Below are 22,924 nucleotides of genomic sequence, written 5' to 3'. Positions count from 1 at the left end.
ATATGTATAAATATATATATGTCTCATTAAAAAATTATATTTGTTTTCACATTAAAAAATATACGTATTAAATTTGATGTCAAAATATTTCAAAAATTTTGTTAACCTATACTATAAGAATATATTTTAAAAACACCATAAAAAAAGGTTTGACAAAAATTATTGAAAAATTATTTTTTACTTTTTTTTTATATTTTCAACGTATTAAATATATTAAAAATTTAAAAACTCTTATCATGTTGCCTTAGAATATAAATTAGCTAATTCTTTATTATATATATATATATATTTTTTTTTTTTTTTTTTAAATTTTAGAATTAAATTTTAGTATATTATCAGTGTAAAATAAATTTTTGTGTGCATTCAATTACATAATGTCATATCATAAAAAATAACTATCCTTTATATTGATAGTGTGAATGATCATAAAAAAAAAGAAATAATTAAACGAATAACCGTATAAACTATTTTACACTATACATCAAAATTAAACTCTAATTTGTATCTAAAAATATAAAATAAAATATTACTATAACATTATAAAAAATAAAATATTACTATAACATTATAAATTAATAAATTTATTTAGTTAAAATTTATATCTTTGAGTTTTTTACTCAACTTTATTATTATTATTATATTTAATTTATAAAAATTAAATTAATAACTATATTATTACTTATTAATATATTAATATTGATAATAAATAAAAAATTAATATTTAATATTTTTATGTTATTTATTTTTATATGTTTTGATATGTTTATACAATTGTTGTAGTTTCTACCTTCCTCTTCTCCCCTTTTCCTTCTCTGCTCTCCAAGTCAGCCGGCGTCACTGATCCGTTCTCCGGATCGCCACTCCGTTCAGTCCGTTCACTACTGCGCCGCCGCCGTTCTCCATTTATCCTCCTGCATCGCTACTCCGGGTCGTTGCCACCAGTGCCTCTGCTCGCATCTTCGCCGGCGTCTCTCGCCTCTCCGGCCGCTTCTCCCTCGTCCCTGGTAAGTTTCACTGGTCTCCTATTTTCTGCTTGGATTTTGGCATTTTGCTTCATGAATTTGCTTTTATCCTAATTAATAATAAGTTTCTGATAATGTAATTTATTTTTATATTTTAAAATTCTATTTTGCTTCATAATTTTGATTTTGTGATGTTGTTTGCTGCTGTTGTTTGTTAATATTTGTGGTGCTGATTTTGTTGGCTATTCTGTTTCTTAATCAATGTTAGCTATGATTGTATTTTCAATTTTTACCCATATCTCCCTTTCTGCCTCCCTTTCTTCCTTCAGTCTTGATGCAGCACTAACAATTTCTTGTGGAGAGACCTCTTTATCTTCGAAAATCTTCATGTTCCTTGCATTCCATATCTTCCATAACACCATGGCAGTGAGGCAAATTTTGAATTTTATTGTTATTGAAACATTTAATTTAGATATTTAGAAATTTATATGGTTGTATTTTAAATAATTTTATTTTATACTTAATTAAACTGGTTCAATTACTGTTCAACCATGGTTAGATCATTGAACCTTTAAACCCGTCACTTAACTGGTTCACTGACCGGTTTGATTCTCGTAACCTTGATCAGGAGTGTGTTCATGGATTCACAATCTCTTGCATACCAGAGTCATCAAATGCAATGAATGCAATAGCATTAGGAACAAAACCAACGAAGCATGTTCTTTGTGCCACACTTAGTTCTTGCGCAAAAACCCTTAATTGGCCTCTAGGTATACAAATCCATGCTCATATCATTCGATCCGGGTATGAGGATAATTTGTTCCTTAGCAGTGCACTCGTTGATTTCTATGCAAAATGTGATTCCATTTTGGAGGCAAAGAAGGTATTCACATCCATGAAGGTGCACGATAAGGTGTCCTGGACTTCACTCATTTCAGGGTTCTCAATAAATGGACAAGGAAAAGATGCATTCTTGTTGTTCAAGGATATGTTGGGTACCCAAATTAAGCCTAATTCTTTTACCTTTGCCAGTGTTATCGGTTCTTGTGTGAGGCAAAATGGCGGCCTTGAAAAATGTTCAATTCTTCATGCACATGTTGTGAAACGAGGATTTTGTGCCATGAATTTTGTGTTGTGCTCATTGGTTGATTGTTATGCAAAATTGGAGTGTGTTGATGATGCTGCTTTAGTGTTTGATGAAAGTAATGAAAGGGATAGTATTGTGTATAATTCAATGATCTCTGGTTATTGTCAAAACTTGTACTATGATGACGCGCTGAAACTATTTGTGGAAATGCGGCAGAGGAATTTGGGTGTTACTGATCACACTTTATGTTCTGTATTAAATGCTTGCAGTGGCATTGCAATACTTCTTCAAGGAAGACAAGTGCACTCTGTTGTTGTTAAGATGGGTTCAGAGCAGAATGTGTTCGTGGTCAGTGCTTTGATTGATATGTATTCAAAGGGCGGTGACATTGGTGAGGCTCGAGCTGTGTTGGACCAGGCTTCTAACAAAAATAGTGTGTTGTGGACATCTATGATCATGGCTTATGCTCACTGCGGTAGAGGTTTGGAGGCTCTGGAGCTTTTTGATCATTTACTGGTGGAGAAAGAGTTCATTCCTGATCATGTGTGCTTTACAGCAATCTTAACAGCTTGCAATCACGCTGGATTTCTTCACAAAGGGGTGGAGTACTTCAACAAAATGAGCATAGATTACCAGTTATCTCCTGATATAGACCAATATGCTTGCTTGATTGATCTGTATGCTAGAAATGGAAATCTTAGGAGGGCAAGAGATTTAATGGTAGAAATGCCTTATGATCCAAATACTGTAATCTGGAGTTCCTTCTTGAATTCTTGCAAGATTCATGGAGATGTAGAGCTTGGAAGGGAGGCTGCGGATCAGCTCATTAAGATGGAACCATGTAATGCAGCACCATATTTATCACTAGCACAAATCTATGCAAAAAAAGGTTTATGGAACAAAGTGGCTGAAGTCAGAAGCCTTATGCAAAGAAGGAGAATAAGAAAACCTGCAGGATGGAGTTGGATAGAGGTAGATAAGAAGCTTCATGTCTTTGCAGTTGATGATGTAACTCATCAACAATCAATTGAGATCTATGCGGAGTTGGAAAAGATTTATCTGGGAATTATAGAAGTGCCAACTTGTATATCATAGTATATCAATATTTAAGCATAGGTCTACTCTCCTTGCTTCCTATGGATTACGGATTCCAATTTATGATGAGAACCTTGAATACTTAAATGTTGTTAATTTATCACATGTTGATTGAGGCAGAGTATAATCTCCAGAAAAAATCCAACGTGTTGGATACTGACTCCAATTTATCCCTGTTGTTCTTCGAAAATTTAGCTGATAACAAGAGGCAAGATGTATTTGAGGTAGTAGATGAAATCTTATAGGGGGTTCAACATACATGGAGGAGCTCAGGTCTCCCCTTTTTCATATACGAGTAGAGATTATGATCCGGCCATTGTTTCCCATGGTTCGGGAGAATTATGACGGTCCCTTGTGTGAGAGATTTTGCCATTCGTCGGGGATCTTTTCCGCTTTGGTCAGATTCCCCTCCCACTGTTATGGTTGACTGTTTGGGCCCCTGGATGAGCTGCTGGGGTGCCCCTGGGCTGTGCTGGATGCATTTCCGTGTTGGGCTTATCCAGAACAAATTTTATGCAACAAAAGGTGACCGAGATGTTGATGCCTAGTGATATTCCATATGATGATTGTTATAGCATCGTTAGCTGATGCCGTGTGGATATGCATATCATTTGAGATCATTTTTTAGGTATTATTGTAATTCTCTATTTTTTGGTTAAACTCTTATCTATTTTGAATAAGCTCTTATCTAAACATATTCATGCATCCTGCTTATATATCATGATTATTGACTTTGGTTTACTTCTTACATCATAACTGTTTTTCTAGGATTGATTTTGGAGATGTCATGTAAATAAAGGATGCTTTCCTTTTTTTATATATTCAAGTGGAGTATATTAATCAGCTCTCTGATTTCTAATAACAGAAAAATATGGTTGCCAATTGTAAATGATTGATTCAGCCCTGGTAAAAAATATTTAATTCATAGAGTAGTGCTTTTTCACCAAACTCAACCAAATTTTAGAAATCCAGGGGGAAAGAAAAGAAATATGGATATTAACATACTTTCTGACTTCAATTTCCATTAATAATATGTACTCTTACAATTTCCATCAAGCAGCCTATCAACACTATCTATCTGTCTATCTATGTATCTATATAACAATAGTAATTGCTTTCGGTTGTTCGATTTGGGCCCCAGCAACTCAAGTACATGACAGTTCTTGTGGTCTCTTCTGCCTGATTGTTTTTCATTTCATTAATGCAATGTTGTTTCTGTTGAAGTAGGTACTGAAGCTGAACCAAGGAAGAAGGGAGCAGCTGCGTCTGCTTAAGCTTTTGGATTGAAAGATTGTTGTTTGGTGGGTACGAAATTAGAGTGTTAGTTTTTTATTTTTCTGTTGTTGAGGCAAGGCCTTTTAGGCCTTTGGAACATTCGTTTATTTTGATAGCCTCATTGCTTGTGTCTCTCTTCGTCTTGTTTACTTCAATTTTGTAATTGCTATTGAATTTCAACGAGTCATACTTTTTGGATATTCAGTTGGATTATATGACAACTATAGTTTTGGTTTCGATTGGTTCATACTTTGGCAAATATTTACGATTATGCCCAGAATAATATCCCAACATTCATAAGATTTTCACTAAATTATTTTTGTGAAAATAGATTAGAAAATGGGTTATGTTATATATGAGACATGAACATGGTAGAAAGATATGAGACAAAAGATAACCCAATTTTATGTGGTTTTGAGAATACCCCGTTGGAAGAAAGATGGGGTTTTTGCTGAAAGAAGCTTTAAAGACTCTGTGCGGTCGGAATCAGTGGTCTTATGCTGTGTTCTGGAAGATCGGATGCAACAATTCAAAGTAACTACCTGGTTGATTTTTGCAGAGAAATGAAAAGAACAAAAAAGAAGTGAAATCATTTTGCTTTATTTTGTTTGTTTGTTTTTTTTGGTTTCTAAATCCATCAAAGCATGATTTTTTGGCTGCTACTTCGGTTTATGAGTAATTTTAAGAAAAGCTAATAGTGTTTTACACCCTTACTTTTACTTTCGAGTTTATGCTGCTGATTTGTGCGTGTGCCCTTTATTTCTCTTAATGATAAATTTGAGATTTTTGTTTTCTTTCTAAAACCTGGATAATGCAACCTGAGAGTAAATTATTTAGCTGATTCATTGAAAATTCTTTCGTTCAATATTCCCTAATCATATGGGTGGATCTCATAAGAAATTATGATAATATATTCCATTTTAGGGGTTGCCTTGATTCCTAGATATTATTGAGATGTTAGGCTCTCATTTTGTTGGTCATTACTCATTACATTTACTGCTTCTTTGTATTTGATTCTATTCTTATTCTGTTCACTTTTATACTCATTCTTACTATTTTGGAGCTTAGTGCTTTGATTGTTTCTGATTTGTCCTTGAGAATCTTAGTTAAAGAGAAAAGAAAATTGAAGTTTATTTTCCCTAGATTTTGCCAGAGGCGCACTACATACTGTATTTGATCTGTTTGTGATTCTGAGAGCGAATCTGCAAAATAGCTTGCTTTGGTAATGAGCCAAAATATGATCTATCTTTGTCATCCTTGCAACTTATGATGCATCATTGCTTTTAACCTTGTACATATAACTGAACATATGAAAGTATTTTAGTTACTTTTTTGAGTTAACTGATTGTAGTTTCATATGGCAGACTATTGATCTGGGAAGAATGTTATTATGAACCATTGCCATGTTCTTTCCCTCAACCAAATTTTGGGAATGGAGAAGGAAGCTGGTTTTCTTCTGAGTCTCACTCATCTCAGATGGGGATCCAAGAGGAGGATAGAGTTTGTTCTTTGATTAACAAAATGACAGTGAATAATTCAGTCAATATCACAGGTGAAGGGTAGGTGCTTTCCTGTTCTCTCTATTCTTTGAATATTTATTGGGGATTCAGGATCCTAGGAGAAAATTTGTAGTGACTCATGTGCTTCATTTTGTTGTGAACTCAGAATAATTGGACGCGCTGCATTTACTGGCAACCATCAGTGGATTCTTTTCAACAATTTCAGTAGAGATGCATATCCACCTGAGGTAATTTGATCTTCTCTTCCTAAAAATGCTTGACTAGTTTTTGCTGTATATTGCAGATGTTGTGGTTCAGTTGAAGTTGTGAACAATAATTTTTAAGCTTGCACTCCTGTTTATGCTCTCTCAATTTAATTTAGTTTCTGGAAATTGTGTAATATGCATTATATAGGGCTGTAATTCATGAGTTTTGTTTTGATTTCTTATTTTGGTGCACTCTTCTTAGGTATATGCTGAGATGCATCACCAACTTTCAGCTGGAATGCAGGTTTGTGATCTTCTTTATGCTCCACATTTTTTTGTAGAGTTCATGTTGCTATATTATGATACCTTGTTTTCTTGTCTATGCAAACTGTTGCAGTGATTCCTGTGCTTCCCCATGGGGTTGTTCAACTTGGATCTTTCTTGCCAGTAAGTCCTTTTCTTATGTTTGTTGTTCTGAAGAGATATAATGTGATACAATATCCCCAAAATTATCATGCTAGGTCAGAGTATCTCACATTGTAATATAATATTTCGATCAAGAGTGAGTAGCCTCTGTTAGCTTACATGTGTATATGTCACATACTCAGCATATTAGTTCAGGATACATGAATATGATGGATTGCATAAATCTTGGATAGCCATTCTTGAAAGCTGCATGTTATGAGTTGAATAAGCTAGCAATGCCCTCTTATCTAGTGTGAATGCGCCATTGTAATTGTTTTTGATGCTTTACATTCTCTTTCGACGTTCTTCTGCAATTAATTCAGCAATGTCTACTGCTATAGATAATGGAGAATATTGGGTTTGTAAATGATGTGAAGAGCTTGATCTTGCAACTTGGATGCATTCCCGGTGCCCTTCTATCGGAAGATTATTCAGAAAATCCTTCCATTGGAAGAGCACTAGGTGGCTTGCCTGTCTCTGTCGAACCACCTGCAATTCCCTCACATTGCGTTCCATCAGTATCTAATGGCTCAAATGAGCAAAGTAACCCATCTCATGTTTCAAGGCCAACTGTTCAAACACTTTCCTATAAGGGGAGAAATGAATAACTTCCAAGGTTCAGTATTGACTCCCAAAACTCATAACCTGAGCCAGATATCAAATGGTTATTGCCAACCAAATGCTACTACATTGATTAAAACAAACTTTGCTGGCCAAAGTGAGAATAGGGTTGTGGAGGCTGAAGTGATACCCTCAAGCAGAGGTTCATGCCTACAGCAGCCTTCTGTTTCATATAATGCAAGATCTGCATTCAATGGCTTATCCAGTTTCGGTCAATCAGTTCCAAGCGATTGCAATCTAAAATATATGGAGCAACAAATGATGTCAGTCCGTGGGAATCAAGGTCACAGTAATCCTAGTATAAATGCGTCAAGTACATTAAACATGTCTCTACTAAAGACAGATGGAGGCCATATACTTGATCACAATCAAAGTTCTAGCAGTGCTTCATTACTTGCTGGAATACCAATACATGGTGGGGTGAGTAGTCTTTTGAGGACAAGTCTTGTTACTGATTCTGGTTTAAGAACTCCAGATGTGTCCGTTGGTGATTTATCTGGAGCACAAGGGGGTGGGGTTGGAGTTAAAAGTGATGGTTCAAGTGAAGCAGGTGGTTCTTCTCTGTCTAATTTGTTCAGTCACTCAGGTTCCTTTACTGTGCCTCCACAAGGTTCTGATCAGAAGCTTCTCTCTGTAGATGTGAAGCATGTTCATGATGCTTTACCTTCAAAGCCTGTGACTACCGGAGGTCAAAGCCCTGATTTTGTCCAAGATTGTGTTAATAAACATGTTACTGGTCAATCTATGGTGAAGAATGTTAAACAAGAACAAGTTTGTGCTCAACCGTCATCAGGTGATGATCTGTTTGATATTCTAGGAGCAGATTTCAAAAACCAACTTCTGAGTGGAAACTGAGATAAGTTGTTTGCTGTTGGATCGGAAGCTAATACAGAGAATATGGATAAAAAGCTAACATGTATGAATATGCAGGGTATGAACTCTGATTATTACTCTGCAAGTGAAGCAATATCAGAGAGTGCCATATTTTCTGGGACAGGCACAGACCACCTCTTGGATGCTGTGGTTTCAAAGACCATATCTGTCATGATAACCTAAGGATCGCCAAATGATTCAAGATCGTGTAAAGAGTTATGGGAAATTGTGCCAAATGGAGCAAAGGTATTGACTTCTTTTTGCTCATATACTTGATTCCAGCATATCTCTTTTATAACTCTAATATTTTGGTTCATGAATGATTTTGTATGTAACAACACTGAATATTTTTCCCCTTGGTCTCTTGTGATGATTTAACAGTGTAGCATAGATGCACTGCTGGAACGTACCATCAAGCATATGCTTTTTTTGCAGAGTGTGACAAAGCATGCTTACAAGCTGAAACAAACCGGGGATTCAAAGGTAAGGGACAATGTTCACTATTGTACCCTAAAGTTCACTATTGTACCAATCAAACCTTTTATTCAAATAAAATTTTTTGGTTTTGCATCATTTATGCTATAAAGGACTATCAAAAGAATATGTAGATGATAGCTTTTTCATTTGAAGAATAAGGGGGAACAACCCATGTTCTTTCTTTCTTGAATGTGCAGATTATCAGCAAGGAAGGTGGACTGCTTTTGAAAGACAACTTTGAGGGAGGGGCTACATGGGCGTACGAGGTTGGCTCACAATCAATGGTTTGCCCTATTATAGTTGAGGATCTGAACCATCCTCGTCAGATGCTAGTGGAGGTAGTTTGCAATGCTTTACCAAGTTCTTTTGCATATTCCTTTATCACCTCTCTCATCACTTTTCTTGGTTATTCCAATAGATGCTTTGCGAGGAACGAGGTTTCTTTCTGGAAATAGCTGATTTAATCAAAGGATTTGGCGTGGCGGGGCGGGGCGGGGCGGGCGGGCTTCCCCGGCGGGCTGAGGAGGTTTTTTTATTTTTTTTGGTTAAAAGGCTGAACATGTTTTAGCCCAGACGCAAAATCCAACTAACCCACAACCCCGACCCGACCCGACCCGACTCCCCAATGAAACCCTACCCGCCTAATTCCTAAATCCCTAGTTGCACTTGCAGATTTGACCTTCCTCAATCCTCACCGTCACTCTCAGTCTATCACTCGGTCACTCACTCGTTAGTAGTCACTCCCTCGGTCCCCTCCACTCTCCACCCATAGACGATAGACCATAGTCAGTCTCACTCACACCCTTCAAGATCACACTTCCGTCGACTTCACCCCTCACGCTCGCAGAGTCGCAGTCACCGTCGCTCTTCGGTCCTCCTGGGTTAGAATCACCGCTGCTGCTCCGTCTAGCCGTCGTCGCTGCTGGTCTCGGTCTTGGGCTCCTAGGTCCTGTCCTTTCGCTCTCTGGCGCCTCTGAGTATACTCGTTTCGGTCCTCTCGCTCTCTGGGTCTCCTTGTCTGTCTTCATCGCCGCTGCTCCTTGCCTCCCCTGTCCTGGTCCTCGCCTCCTCTGGTATGTTAGTTTTCTGGCTTAGGGTTTGAGATCAGAGATTTAGATTTGTTTGTTATGTTTTGTGTTATTTGATAATGGATGAGTTTTGATAATGATTGATAATGGTTGATATTTGATTAAATCTGATGTAGATTTAGAAATTGTTTGCTGTTTTTTGTGTTTGCTAATGGTTGAGTTTTGATTATGGTTGATAATGGTTGATATTTGATTAAATCTGATGCAGATTCATATATTGTTTGCTGTTTTTTGTGTTGTTTGATAATGGTTGATAATAAATCTAATTTCAGATTCATATATTGTTTGCTGTTTTTTGTGTTGTTTGATAATGGTTGAGTTTTGATAATGGTTGATAATGGTTGATATTTGATTAAATCTGATGCATATTTAGAAATTGTTTGCTACTTTTTGTGTTGTTTGCTAATGGTTGAGTTTTGATTAAATCAGAATTGTTGATACTTGTTTAATTTCAGATTCATATAAACAATTTAAGTTTGTTTTTATTTTAGAAAATATGAATTCTGAAACTGTGAGTAACATTTTTAAAAAATATGAATTCTGAAACTGTGAGTAACCTTGTTACTGCTGGAACTGGTTCTGAGGCTGCTCCGGTCGAAGTTGATGAACCTAGTTCGAAAAGGGCCAGACCAGAAACATCCGATGCTTGGAATTTTTTCAGAAAGCTCGGTTCAGATAAGGATGGAGTAGAACGTTCCGAGTGTAAAGGATGCAAGAAGGTGTTTAAAGCTGGAGGTAAGCGATATGACACTTCTACTCTAAAACGACATCTTGATAGTTGTACTCAAATTAAGCATGAAGATATTGGTCAGACTATAGCAGAATTGCAACTTAAAATGGGTTCACTTAATTTGAGTACAACTATCAAGATGTCGTTTTAGAGTAGCACCTTCTTGCATCCGTTACACTCGAACGTTCCAAACATCGGATGTTGCTGGGCCTTTTCAACTAGGTTCATCAACCTCGACCGGAGTAGCCCTAGAACCAACTCCAGCAGTAACAAGGTTACTCACAGTTTCAGAATTCATATTTTCTGAAATAAAAAGCAAACTTAAATTGTTTATATGAATTTGAAATTAAACAAGTATCAACAATTCTGATTTAATCAAAACTCAACCATTAACAAACAACACAAAAAGCAGCAAACAATTTCTAAATCTGCATCAGATTTAATCAAAAGTCAACTGTTATCAAACAACACAAAAAAAGCAAACAATATATGAATCTGAAATCAGATTTAATCAAATATCAACCATTATCAGATAACACAAAAAACAGCAAACAATATATGAATCTGCATCAGATTTAATCAAATATCAACCATAATCAAAACTCAACCATTAACAAACAACACAAAAAACAGCAAACAATTTCGAAATCTGCATTAGATTTAATCAAATATCAACCATTATCAAAACTCAACCATTATCAAATAACACAAAACATAACAAACAAACCTAAATCTTTGATCTCAAACCCTAAGCCAGAAAACTAACATATTAGAGGAGGCGAGGACCAGGACAGGATCCTAGGCCTAGAAAGTCTCCTTCAAGCTTCAAGTAACATACTGCTATGATCTCTCATTATTCTTTTATCCTTGGCTATTACTTTGTTCATAAGCTTTATTTGAGTGTCATGTGTAGCAAGTTCATTTCCTTTTCTTTATACTTGACACATTATTCACTATAGACACTTGGCTCACATTCCTTCTTAGAACATTGATGCCCAGCACCTCTTTGGGCTACTAAATGCCTTGTAGTTAGGTTGCTCTTGATAGTGGACTTTCAGCTGATGATCCCGGGTTAGTTAACCCAAGTCACCAAGTGTTGATGCACTCCAAAGAGCTTAATAATCCAAGCAGATCCTAATACAAAGACACCACAGGCATATATTCTAAGGTTCAAGCTATTGGTGTCCAGCTTTGTTTCCTTTTTGTTTTTCTTTTGTTCTGTCACTTCCTTTTTTTTTTCTTTCTTTTTGTTTTTCTTTCTAACCAAGGATTTTTTTTTTTATTCGATTGAGATTCATAGACAGTAGCTACTTTCTACTTAAGAGGAGGCATCCTAGTGCTCTTTATTCACTAAAAGTGAGCTATTATACAATCACACACATACCACCACTTACTTTTATTCTACTTCTATCTAACAGAGACCATCTTACTTCACATTCAAATATTTCTTTTATTGAATTGAAAATGCAGGGGATAAGACATGCTTTTTGTTAAGTGAAAGTAAACACACAAGCACACATATAGACTAGTTTACTTATTCTAAAAGAAACAAACATAATGCAAAGACTTTTAATTAAAAAGAACTACTTAAAGATGCAAAGACAACTTAGAACAGATAGAATGCATGCTTTTTTCTTTGTAGTGATGAACAAGGAGCAAGTCCACCTTTCATTTGTCATGCTTTTTCTTTCTCCTTTCATACACTTGGCTGCTAGTGTTCCCACCATCCATGTTTGTTGCCTGTTGACCTCGCCAAAAGCCAGCCTTATTCATAGCCTCCTCCACTCTATCTTCAAGCCTCATGGCATTGCTTACTTCTACCTCACTTCTCTTTTTGAAGAATTCATCAAAAGTTGGGAAAGCCGGATCCATGTTGTGCAAATGTTCTCCAATATAGTTTAGTTTGATTTGGCTATTGATGTTGTAATCGGCTTGTACTTCATACCTTGCATCTTGGAGTGTTGTGAACTCTTTGAGAGCCCTCAAATTTTCAGCTTGCATTTGTTCCAACTTCCCAAAAGATTCATGAGATTGAAAAGCATGTTCTTCTTGCATCACAAGGAATCTTGACTCGAATTCACTTTGTTTGTTCATTATTCTTAGCTCCCTTTCTTCTTGTGCTTGTTGGTTTTTCATGTACAGTGAATGGTATTCCTCTTGCCTTTCTTGAATTCTCATGTACTGTTGTGACAATCTTCCTATTGCTTCTTGCATTTGAGTCATATCCATATTGCCATGTGGGAAAAAGTGTGGCTGTTCTTCCTCCTCTTGTGGCTCTTCTTCTATGTGTGGCTCATCTTCTTCCATTGATTCTTCTCTTTCCCTTCTTCCATGTGGTCTTCGGCCTTGATGTGCTTCAAGGGGCATCATCATTCGTTCAATGGTTATGGGAATGCCTTGGCTTAACCACATTGGATTCTCCTCTTCCATTGGAACTTTAGCCTTTGCACACAACCTCCAAATGGTACTTGGATAGTACAACCAAGATCCGGCCGAATTCTTCTCAGCCAGCTTTTGAATGTCTTTTGCAAGGATTTCATGAACTCTTATCTCTCCTCTCACAATGATGCAATGCAACATCACGGCTCTCTCCCTGTTAACTTCTGAGGTGTTCACTGTGCCCAGAATTGATCTTTTCATCAACTCATACCATCCTTTTGCTTCCAGGGTGAGGTTACATCTCTTCAAATACTTATATTTGTTCTTTTCATCTCCTTCCCACTCTGAGTTCTCCATACAAATGTCTCTCGCAATCTCATCATAATCCTGATCCTCATTCAATCTTTGTTGGTATCCCGGTTCACTAAAGCGAACTGACTTTAGTCTCAAGACTTTCTTGATTGCATCCGGGCTAAAGTCTACTTCCACCCCCCGCACATAGTTCTTGTACGTTGGGGGCTCACGCATGTCAAGCCTTGAGACATTTGCATAGAACTCTCTTATGATATTGGCATTAATTCGGGTGGCTGGTGATGCAAGTTCCTCCCACCTCCTCTTTCGAATTTTGTCCTTCATATCTTGACATCCATCATCCGGCAACAAGAGTGGAATTTTAGGATAGATTCTTTTCTCGTTCATCCATGCAATTTGCATTTGATGGAACCAAGACTTGAATCTCCGTTGGTCATATTCATGTGTGTCTTACTCCACCATGGGATCTTTCCCTTTTCTTCGTTTGGTTCTAGAGGAGGAGGCCATGATAACTTGGTTGGTTGAGTCTTGTGAGGTTAGCAGGAGTGTGAAGAATGTTGGAGAGTTTGATGTGTGGTTGGAGCAAGAAGAAATTTAGGCCGAATTTGTTATGACAGGAAATGATGAAGACAAGTTTAAATGGTTGGAGTTTAAAGCAAGAGAAATGTTGAACCGAGCTTGTTATGTTGAGGAGTGATGAAGAGAATGAAGTTCCAAGGGTTAGAGTGATTCGGTCATGTGCATGGCTTGAAGGTGGTATGTTTTTAAATGAACAATGAAAGGCTAGGATGCAATTAGACTTATAGGAATCAAAGGTGTGCATGTAAGGATAAATGAAGACAAAACTTGCTTCTTCACTTGCTTTTGCCGTGATCATTCTCAAAGAGTGGCAGATTTCCTTTTTGAAGCATGTGATGAGATTTTGTCCTCATGCTATGCTTTCCTTTGTCTTGTCTCTTTCATTGAAGATTCTTTGACCACCTAGTCATCACCACAAGACAACAAATATTAGTTTTGTCCAACCGTGGTAAGAATGTCCCTTTTATTAATATAATATGAATCATCAATTCTCATATCCATTTGAACCGTGACTCTCCTTGGAGGACACCAAACTTGATGGTTGGTCATGTATAAAGAAATTGTGTCTCTTCCTTCAATTAGTGAAACCCCAATGTCACTCTTAGTTAAATGTTTATAAGAATTGCTTTCATCCTAATTTTCTTTTTCTCTCTTTTTTTTCATGAAGGGTCAATTGTGTCCCTAAATCGGTTCATCAAGTTTTGATGAACACCAAACTTGTTTCTTGTCAAAGGGTACATCACAATTGCTGCCTTCATTACCGAATAAGAATTTTTCCATTTATAAGATTTTGGAAAACAACAATTGTATGATTATTGATGCATGAATTTCAAATTTTCATGAAGCTATGTGGACACCAAACTTTAGTGTTTGGCCATATGCTTTTAAGCTTGCAAAACGGAATTATTTGTAACGTTGGTTTAGTTTGCTTGAAGACACACCAAACTTAGAATTCTCAGCATATGTTTCAAAACAGTGTATGCAGGCAATGGACATGTTCATGAAAAGAGAAAAGAATTCATGCTCAAATGATCATAACTTATTGAATTTAAAATGACATGAATCTTAAATCATGGGTTGCCTCTCATGGAGCGCTCTTTTATTGTTATTAGCTTGACATTGAGGCTTTCTTTTATGGTGGTTGGTGCTTGTAGAGCCTCAATTTGTCTCCCCTGACTGTGATCCTCTTCTTTGTTTTCTGGTGTTCAATTTCAGCATGCTCTAATGAGAGTATGTTGCTGACAGTGTAGTAGTCCTCGATTTGTTGATTTGCCCCAGTTGTTGATATATCAGTTGCACTTTGTCACCTTTGGAAAGCCCCTCTGTTGGAATCTTTTTGTTCTTCCAACCCCTTTTTGCTTTGTTTCTGCGTTTCATCTTTCCTTTTGTTGATCTTTCTTTTCTGGCTGTAGGCTTTCCTCAGGGACCTCTGTTTTCAGTGGCTAATACTCTAATATCCTCTTGGCCTTTTTCATCAGTCTGCACAATCCTTAGCATTGGGATGTTGCTGTGACCTTCCTGGTCATTTTTCATATAGTCTTTCTTCTCCTTGCTAAATTGTGCCTCTGGTAATACCTTCAGAGTGACACTCTGGTCATGCATCCTGAGAGTTAATTCCCCTTCCTCTACGTCTATGATAGCTCTAGCAGTGGCCAAGAATGGCCTTCCCAGTATAACAGAGTCACCATCATCATCATTTGATTCTAGAACCACAAAATCAGCAGGGTATATAAAACTGTCCACCTTGACCAAAAGATTTTCAATTACGCCCCTGGGGTATACCATTGACTTATCTACCAGCTCCAGAGACATTTGTACTGGTTTGACCTCCTCTATATGCAGCTTTTTCACCAGGGAGGATGGTATTAAGTTAATACTTGCTCCGAGATCGCACATTGCTTTAGTGATGGTCAATTCCCCAATGGTGCAAGGCAACAGGAAGCTCCCTGGGTCCTCAAGCTTGGGAGGAATCCCCTTTTGAATCAATGCCCTGCATTCCTCAGTAATCACCATGGTTTCTTTTTCATGCCAACTTCTTTTCTTGTTGATAAGCTCCTTCAAAAACTTGGCATACAGAGGCATTTGCTCCAGTGCTTCAGCCAAGGGAATATTAATTTCCAGCTTCTTGAAGGTTTCAAGGAACTTGTGAAAATGCTGGTCTTTAACCTCTTTGTTGAACCTCTGGGGATAAGGCAGTAGAGGTGTGATGCTCTTTCCTATTTGCTGCAAATAGGAAAGAGCATCACACCTCTACTGCCTTATCCCCAGAGGTTCAACAAAGAGGTTAAAGACCAGCATTTTCACAAGTTCCTTGAAACCTTCAAGAAGCTGGAAATTAATATTCCCTTGGCTGAAGCACTGGAGCAAATGCCTCTGTATGCCAAGTTTTTGAAGGAGCTTATCAACAAGAAAAGAAGTTGGCATGAAAAAGAAACCATGGTGATTACTGAGGAATGCAGGGCATTGATTCAAAAGGGGATTCCTCCCAAGCTTGAGGACCCAGGGAGCTTCCTGTTGCCTTGCACCATTGGGGAATTGACCATCACTAAAGCAATGTGCGATCTCGGAGCAAGTATTAACTTAATACCATCCTCCCTGGTGAAAAAGCTGCATATAGAGGAGGTCAAAGCAGTACAAATGTCTCTGGAGCTGGTAGATAAGTCAATGGTATACCCCAGGGGCGTAATTGAAAATCTTTTGGTCAAGGTGGACAGTTTTATATACCCTGCTGATTTTGTGGTTCTAGAATCAAACGATGATGATGGTGACTCTGTTATACTGGGAAGGTCATTCTTGGCCACTGCTAGAGCTATCATAGACGTAGAGGAAGGGGAATTAACTCTCAGGATGCATGACCAGAGTGTCACTCTGAAGGTATTACCAGAGGCACAATTTAGCAAGGAGAAGAAAGACTATATGAAAAATGACCAGGAAGGTCACAGCAACATCCCAATGCTAAGGATTGTGCAGACTGATGAAAAAGCCCAAGAGGATATTAGAGTATTAGCCACTGAAAAGAGAGGTCCCCGAAGAAAGCCTACAGCCAGAAAAGAAAGATCAACAAAAGGAAAGATGAAACGCAGAAACAAAGCAAAAAGGGGTTGGAAGAACAGAAAGATTCCAACAGAGGGGCTTTCCAAAGGTGACAAAGTGCAACTGATATATCAACAGCTGGGGGCAAATCAACAAACCGAGGACTACTACACTGTCAGCAACATACTCTCATTAGAGCATGCTGCAATTGAACACCAGAAAACAAAGAAGAGGATCACAGTCAGGGGAGACAAATTGAGGCTCTACAAGCACCAACCACCATAAAAGAAAGCCTCAATGTCAAGCTAATGACAATAAAAGAGCGCTCCATGGGAGGCAACCCATGATTTAAGATTCATGTCATTTTAAATTCAATAAGTTATGATCATTTGAGCATGAATTCTTTTCTCTTTTCGTGAACATGTCCATTGCCTGCATGCACTGTTTTGAAACATATGCTGAGAATTCTAAGTTTGGTGTGCCTTCAAGCACACTAAACCAACGTTACAAATAATTCCGTTTTGCAAGCTTAAAAGCATATGGCCAAACACTAAAGTTTGGTGTCCACATAGCTTCATGAAAATTTGAAATTCATGCATCAATAATCATACAATTGTTGTTTTCCAAAATCTTATAAATGAAAAAATTCTTATTCGGTAATGAAGGCAGCAATTGTGATGTACCCTTTGACAAGAAACAAGTTTGGTGTTCATCAAAACTTGATGAACCGATTTAGGGACATAATTGACCCTTCATGAAAAAAAAAGAGAGAAAAAGAAAATTAGGATGAAAGCAATTCTTATAAACATTTAACTAAGAGTGACATTGGGGTTTCACTAATTGAAGGAAGAGACACAATTTCTTTATACATGACCAACCATCAAGTTTGGTGTCCTCCAAGGAGAGTCACGGTTCAAATGGATATGAGAATTGATGATTCATATTATATTAATAAAAGGGACATTCTTGCCACGGTTGGACAAAACTAATATTTGTTGTCTTGTGGTGATGACTAGGTGGTCAAAGAATCTTCAATGAAAGAGACAAGACAAAGAAAAGCATAGCATGAGGACAAAATCTCATCACATGCTTCAAAAAGGAAATCTGCCACTCCTTGAGAATGATCACGGCAAAAGCAAGTGAAGAAGCAAGTTTTGTCTTCATTTATCCTTACATGCACACCTTTGATTCCTATAAGTCTAATTGCATCCTAGCCTTTCATTGTTCATTTAAAAACATACCACCTTCAAGCCATGCACATGACCGAATCACTCTAACCCTTGGAACTTCATTCTCTTCATCACTCCTCAACATAACAAGCTCGGTTCAACATTTCTCTTACTTTAAACTCCAACCATTTAAACTTGTCTTCATCATTTCCTGTCATAGCAAATTCGGCCTAAATTTCTTCTTGCTCCAACCACACATCAAACTCTCCAACATTCTTCACACTCCTGCTAACCTCACAAGACTCAACCAACCAAGTTATCATGGCCTCCTCCTCTAGAACCAAACGAAGAAAAGGGAAAGATCCCATGGTGGAGGAAGACACACATGAATATGACCAACGGAGATTCAAGTCTTGGTTCCATCAAATGCAAATTGCATGGATGAACGAGAAAAGAATCTATCCTGAAATTTCACTCTTGTTGCCGGATGATGGATGTCAAGATATGAAGGACAAAATTCGAAAGAGGAGGTGGGAGGAACTTGCATCACCAGCCACCCGAATTAATGCCAATATCATAAGAGAGTTCTATGCAAATGTCTCAAGGCTTGACATGCGTGAGCCCCCAACGTACAAGAGCTATGTGCGGGGGGTGGAAGTAGACTTTAGCCCGGATGCAATCAAGAAAGTCTTGAGACTAAAGTCAGTTCGCTTTAGTGAACCGGGATACCAACAAAGATTGAATGAGGATCAGGATTATGATGAGATTGCGAGAGACATTTGTATGGAGAACTCAGAGTGGGAAGGAGATGAAAAGAACAAATATAAGTATCTGAAGAGATGTAACCTCACCCCGGAAGCAAAAGGATGGTATGAGTTGATGAAAAGATCAATTCTGGGCACAGTGAACACCTCAGAAGTTAACAGGGAGAGAGCCGTGATGTTGCATTGCATCATTGTGGGAGGAGAGATAAGAGTTCATGAAATCCTTGCAAAAGACATTCAAAAGCTGGCTGAGAAGAATTCGGCCGGATCTTGGTTGTACTATCCAAGTACCATTTGGAGGTTGTGTGCAAAGGCTAAAGTTCCAATGGAAGAGGAGAATCCAATGTGGTTAAGCCAAGGCATGCCCATAACCATTGAACGAATGATGATGCCCCTTGAAGCACATCAAGGCCGAAGACCACATGGAAGAAGGGAAAGAGAAGAACCAATGGAAGAAGATGAGCCACACATAGAAGAAGAGCCACAAGAGGAGGAAGAACAGCCACACTTTTTCCCACATGGCAATATGGATATGACTCAAATGCAAGAAGCAATAGGAAGATTGTCACAACAGTACATGAGAATTCAAGAAAGGCAAGAGGAATACCATTCACTGTACATGAAAAACCAACAAGCACAAGAAGAAAGGGAGCTAAGAATAATGAACAAACAAAGTGAATTCGAGTCAAGATTCCTTGTGATGGAAGAAGAACATGCTTTTCAATCTCATGAATCTTTTGGGAAGTTGGAACAAATGCAAGCTGAAAATTTGAGGGCTCTCAAAGAGTTCACAACACTCCAAGATGCAAGGTATGAAGTACAAGCCGATTACAACATCAATAGTCAAATCAAACTAAACTATATTGGAGAACATTTGCACAACATGGATCCGGCTTTCCCAACTTTTGATGAATTCTTCAAAAAGAGAAGTGAGGTAGAAGTAAGCAATGCCATGAGGCTTGAAGATAGAGTGGAGGAGGCTATGAATAAGGCTGGCTTTTGGCGAGGTCAACAGGCAACAAACATGGATGGTGGGAACACTAGCAGCCAAGTGTATGAAAGGAGAAAGAAAAAGCATGACAAATGAAAGGTGGACTTGCTCCTTGTTCATCACTACAAAGAAAAAAGCATGCATTCTATCTGTTCTAAGTTGTCTTTGCATCTTTAAGTAGTTCTTTTTAATTAAAAGTCTTTGCATTATGTTTGTTTCTTTTAGAATAAGTAAACTAGTCTATATGTGTACTTGTGTGTTTACTTTCACTTAACAAAAAGCATGCCTTATCCCCTGCATTTTCAATTCAATAAAAGAAATATTTGAATGTGAAGTAAGATGGTCTCTGTTAGATAGAAGTAGAATAAAAGTAAGTGGTGGTATGTGTGTGATTGTATAATAGCTCACTTTTAGTGAATAAAGAGCACTAGGATGCCTCCTCTTAAGTAGAAAGTAGCTACTGTCTATGAATCTCAATTGAATAAAAAAAAATCCTTGGTTAGAAAGAAAAACAAAAAGAAAGAAAAAAAAAAAGGAAGTGATAGAACAAAAGAAAAACAAAAAGGAAACAAAGCTGGACACCAATAGCTTGAACCTTAGAATATATGCCTGTGGTGTCTTTGTATTAGGATCTGCTTGGATTATTAAGCTCTTTGGAGTGCATCAACACTTGGTGACTTGGGTTAACTAACCCGGGATCATCAGCTGAAAGTCCACTATCAAGAGCAACCTAACTACAAGGCATTTAGTATCCCAAAGAGGTGCTGGGCATCAATGTTCTAAGAAGGAATGTGAGCCAAGTGTCTATAGTGAATAATGTGTCAAGTATAAAGAAAAGGAAATGAACTTGCTACACATGACACTCAAATAAAGCTTATGAATAAAGTAATAGCCAAGGATAAAAGAATAATGAGAGATCATAGCAGTATGTTACTTGAAGTTTGAAGGAGACTTTCTAGGCCTAGGAGTCAATAAGAAGTGAGTATTTGCATATCCACACAAAACCCCATGAACTATCAATAATACTCTGCTAGCATGAACATCCTCTTCCATTTCATCTTTTCTTCTCAATAAATCATTTCTTGCTTGGGGACAAGCAAGTTTTAAGTTTGGTGTTGTGATGACAAGTCATCTTAGGCTAGTTTCACTAGCCTTTTTCTTTTGTTTTCACTTGAATTATGCACTTTCTTGAGCTACAAGCAAGCCAATTAGGTAGAATTTCATGCTTCATTTGATTTAATCAACCATGTATGAATTCATGCTATTTCATGAGGTTTTATGCTATAATTGTTGCATATTATGATAAGATGAATATTTCATGATTATAAGCATAGCTTTGATGTGTTTGGTTGATTAATGATAGGTGAAGAAAGCTTGGAGAAAGGTTGAAGCAAGAAGGAATAGCTAGGAGTAAAGAGGGGACAATGGAATAAGTGAAATTGAACCAGGAAGCAAAAAGCTGGACCTAAAGTTAGCCTCAAACTTTTGCACAAATTTTTGGGTGAAAAGTTAGCCCCAACGTTAGCCCCTAACTTTTGGGCTAACGTTGGAACTTGAAAATCACTCCTTGGGTACCAAAAGTTTGCGCCAACGTTAGCCCCTAACTTTGAGGCTAACGTTGGCACATGAAAATCACCCCTGGGCACCAAAAGTTTGCGCCAACGTTAGCCCCTAACTTTGAGGCTAACGTTGGCATGAGAAAAACACTCCCTGGGCACCAAAAGTTTGCGCCAACGTTAGCCCCTAACTTTGAGGCTAACGTTGGCACATGAAAACTACAAGGGGAGGAGCAAAAGTTTGCGCCAACGTTAGCCCCTAACTTTTGGGCTAACGTTGGCGCCACAAGTGCACCAAGGAAGGCCAACGTTGGTGCAAAAGTTAGACCCCTAACTTTTGCACCAACGTGAGTATCAGCAAGTTATGTTGGCTGATATGAAAAGTTGGACCAAAAGTTAGACCCTAACTTTTGCTCCAACTTTTGCTCCAACTTTTGCAAAACTCCAACCCGGTTCAATTGGTTCGTTTTGGTTCCCCTTCAAACTCCAAGAGCAATCAACCAAGGCCTCTTTCAACCCAATTTCACCAAGAGCAAAGGCCCAACTCAAGGCTTGAAGATCATTTGAAGAAAGTGTATAAATAGAATAGAATTCAAGTTCTTCGGGGAGCTTCCCTTTTAGTTTTTTTAGAATAGCTTTTCTTTTCTGTTTTGCTTGGGGAAGGAGAATTCACTTCTCTTCCTCTTAGTTTTATTGATTTCAATTTCAATTACAATTGTCTTGGATCTTGGGTTGGAGAATTGAAGAAATTCTGTTTCAATCTCATCCTTGGATCTCTCTGCTTTATTTACTGTTTGAGTGAATTTAATTTCTGTTAATTGCTCTTCATCTACTTTCCTTGCAATTTACAATTCCCTTGCAATTGTTCTTGTTGGATCTAGGAAGGCATTGAGATCTAGACTTGGTTTTCTAGTCTCTGGATCCTGAGATCTGATTTCCCAATTTTACATTCTCTGTTTACTGTTTTCATGTTCATTTACTTGCTTTGCTTCAGATCCGATTTGATCCCAATCATCTTCTTCTTCTCTGTTTGATGCAAATTTACTTTTCCTTGTTTAATTTCTGCAAATCCAAGTCCCAATCCCCTTTACAATTCAAGTCATTTACATTTCTTGCACTTTAAGATTTTGCAATTTACATTTCTTGCGTTCTAAGTTTCTGCCATTTAATTTCTTGCTCTTTAAGATTCAGCACTTTAACTTCCAGTTCTCTTTAATTTCATGTCAATTACCCATTCCCTTTACTTTCAATGCAATTTAAATTCTGCAAATCACAAATCACTCAACCAAATCTTGATTCGCTTGACTAAATTAACCACTAAGCTAAAATTGCTCAATCCTTCAATCCCTGTGGGATCGACCTCACTCCCGTGAGTTATTATTACTTGATGCGACCCGGTGCACTTGCCGGTTAGATTTGTGTTGTTTTGGGAGAGATTTGTTTCTCCAACAAAATAACTCATCAAGTTTTTTGGCGCCGTTGCCGGGGAGCATATTCAGAGGCCAGAGAGCGAAAGGACAGACCTAGGAGCCCAGGACCGAGACCAGTAGCGACGACGGCTAGACGGAGCAGCAGCGGTAGTTCTAACCCAGGAGGACCGAAGAGCGATGGTGACTGCGAGCGTGAGGGGTGAGGTCGACGGAAGTGCGATCTTGAAGGGTGTGAGCGAGACTGACTATTGTCTATCGTCTATGGGTGGAGACTGGAAGAAGCTGAAGCTCTACCGAGTGAGAGACTGAGAGTGACGGTGTGAGGATTGAGGA

The 22,924-nt window shown here is 37.9% G+C and overlaps 1 protein-coding gene and 1 pseudogene across 1 annotated transcript; both read left to right on the top strand.

Moving 5' to 3' along the window:
- Positions 1 to 771: 771 nt before the first annotated feature.
- Positions 772 to 3,334, top strand: LOC112722882 (pentatricopeptide repeat-containing protein At3g49170, chloroplastic). Its single transcript, XM_072207521.1, has 2 exons — positions 772 to 1,004; positions 1,591 to 3,334. Exon 2 carries the CDS (start codon positions 1,642 to 1,644, stop codon positions 3,142 to 3,144), a length of 1,503 nt encoding a protein of 500 aa, XP_072063622.1. The 5' UTR covers positions 772 to 1,004; positions 1,591 to 1,641; the 3' UTR covers positions 3,145 to 3,334.
- A 1,487-nt stretch (positions 3,335 to 4,821) lies between these two features.
- Positions 4,822 to 21,979, top strand: LOC112722884 (transcription factor LHW-like; annotated as a pseudogene).
- The last annotated feature ends 945 nt before the right edge of the window (positions 21,980 to 22,924 follow it).

This window comes from Arachis hypogaea, chromosome 11 (genome assembly GCF_003086295.3).
Source record: "Arachis hypogaea cultivar Tifrunner chromosome 11, arahy.Tifrunner.gnm2.J5K5, whole genome shotgun sequence".
Taxonomy (NCBI): Eukaryota; Viridiplantae; Streptophyta; class Magnoliopsida; order Fabales; family Fabaceae; genus Arachis; species Arachis hypogaea.
Note: the sequence above shows the minus strand (reverse complement) of the source record. Positions and strands in the feature narration are given on the sequence as shown.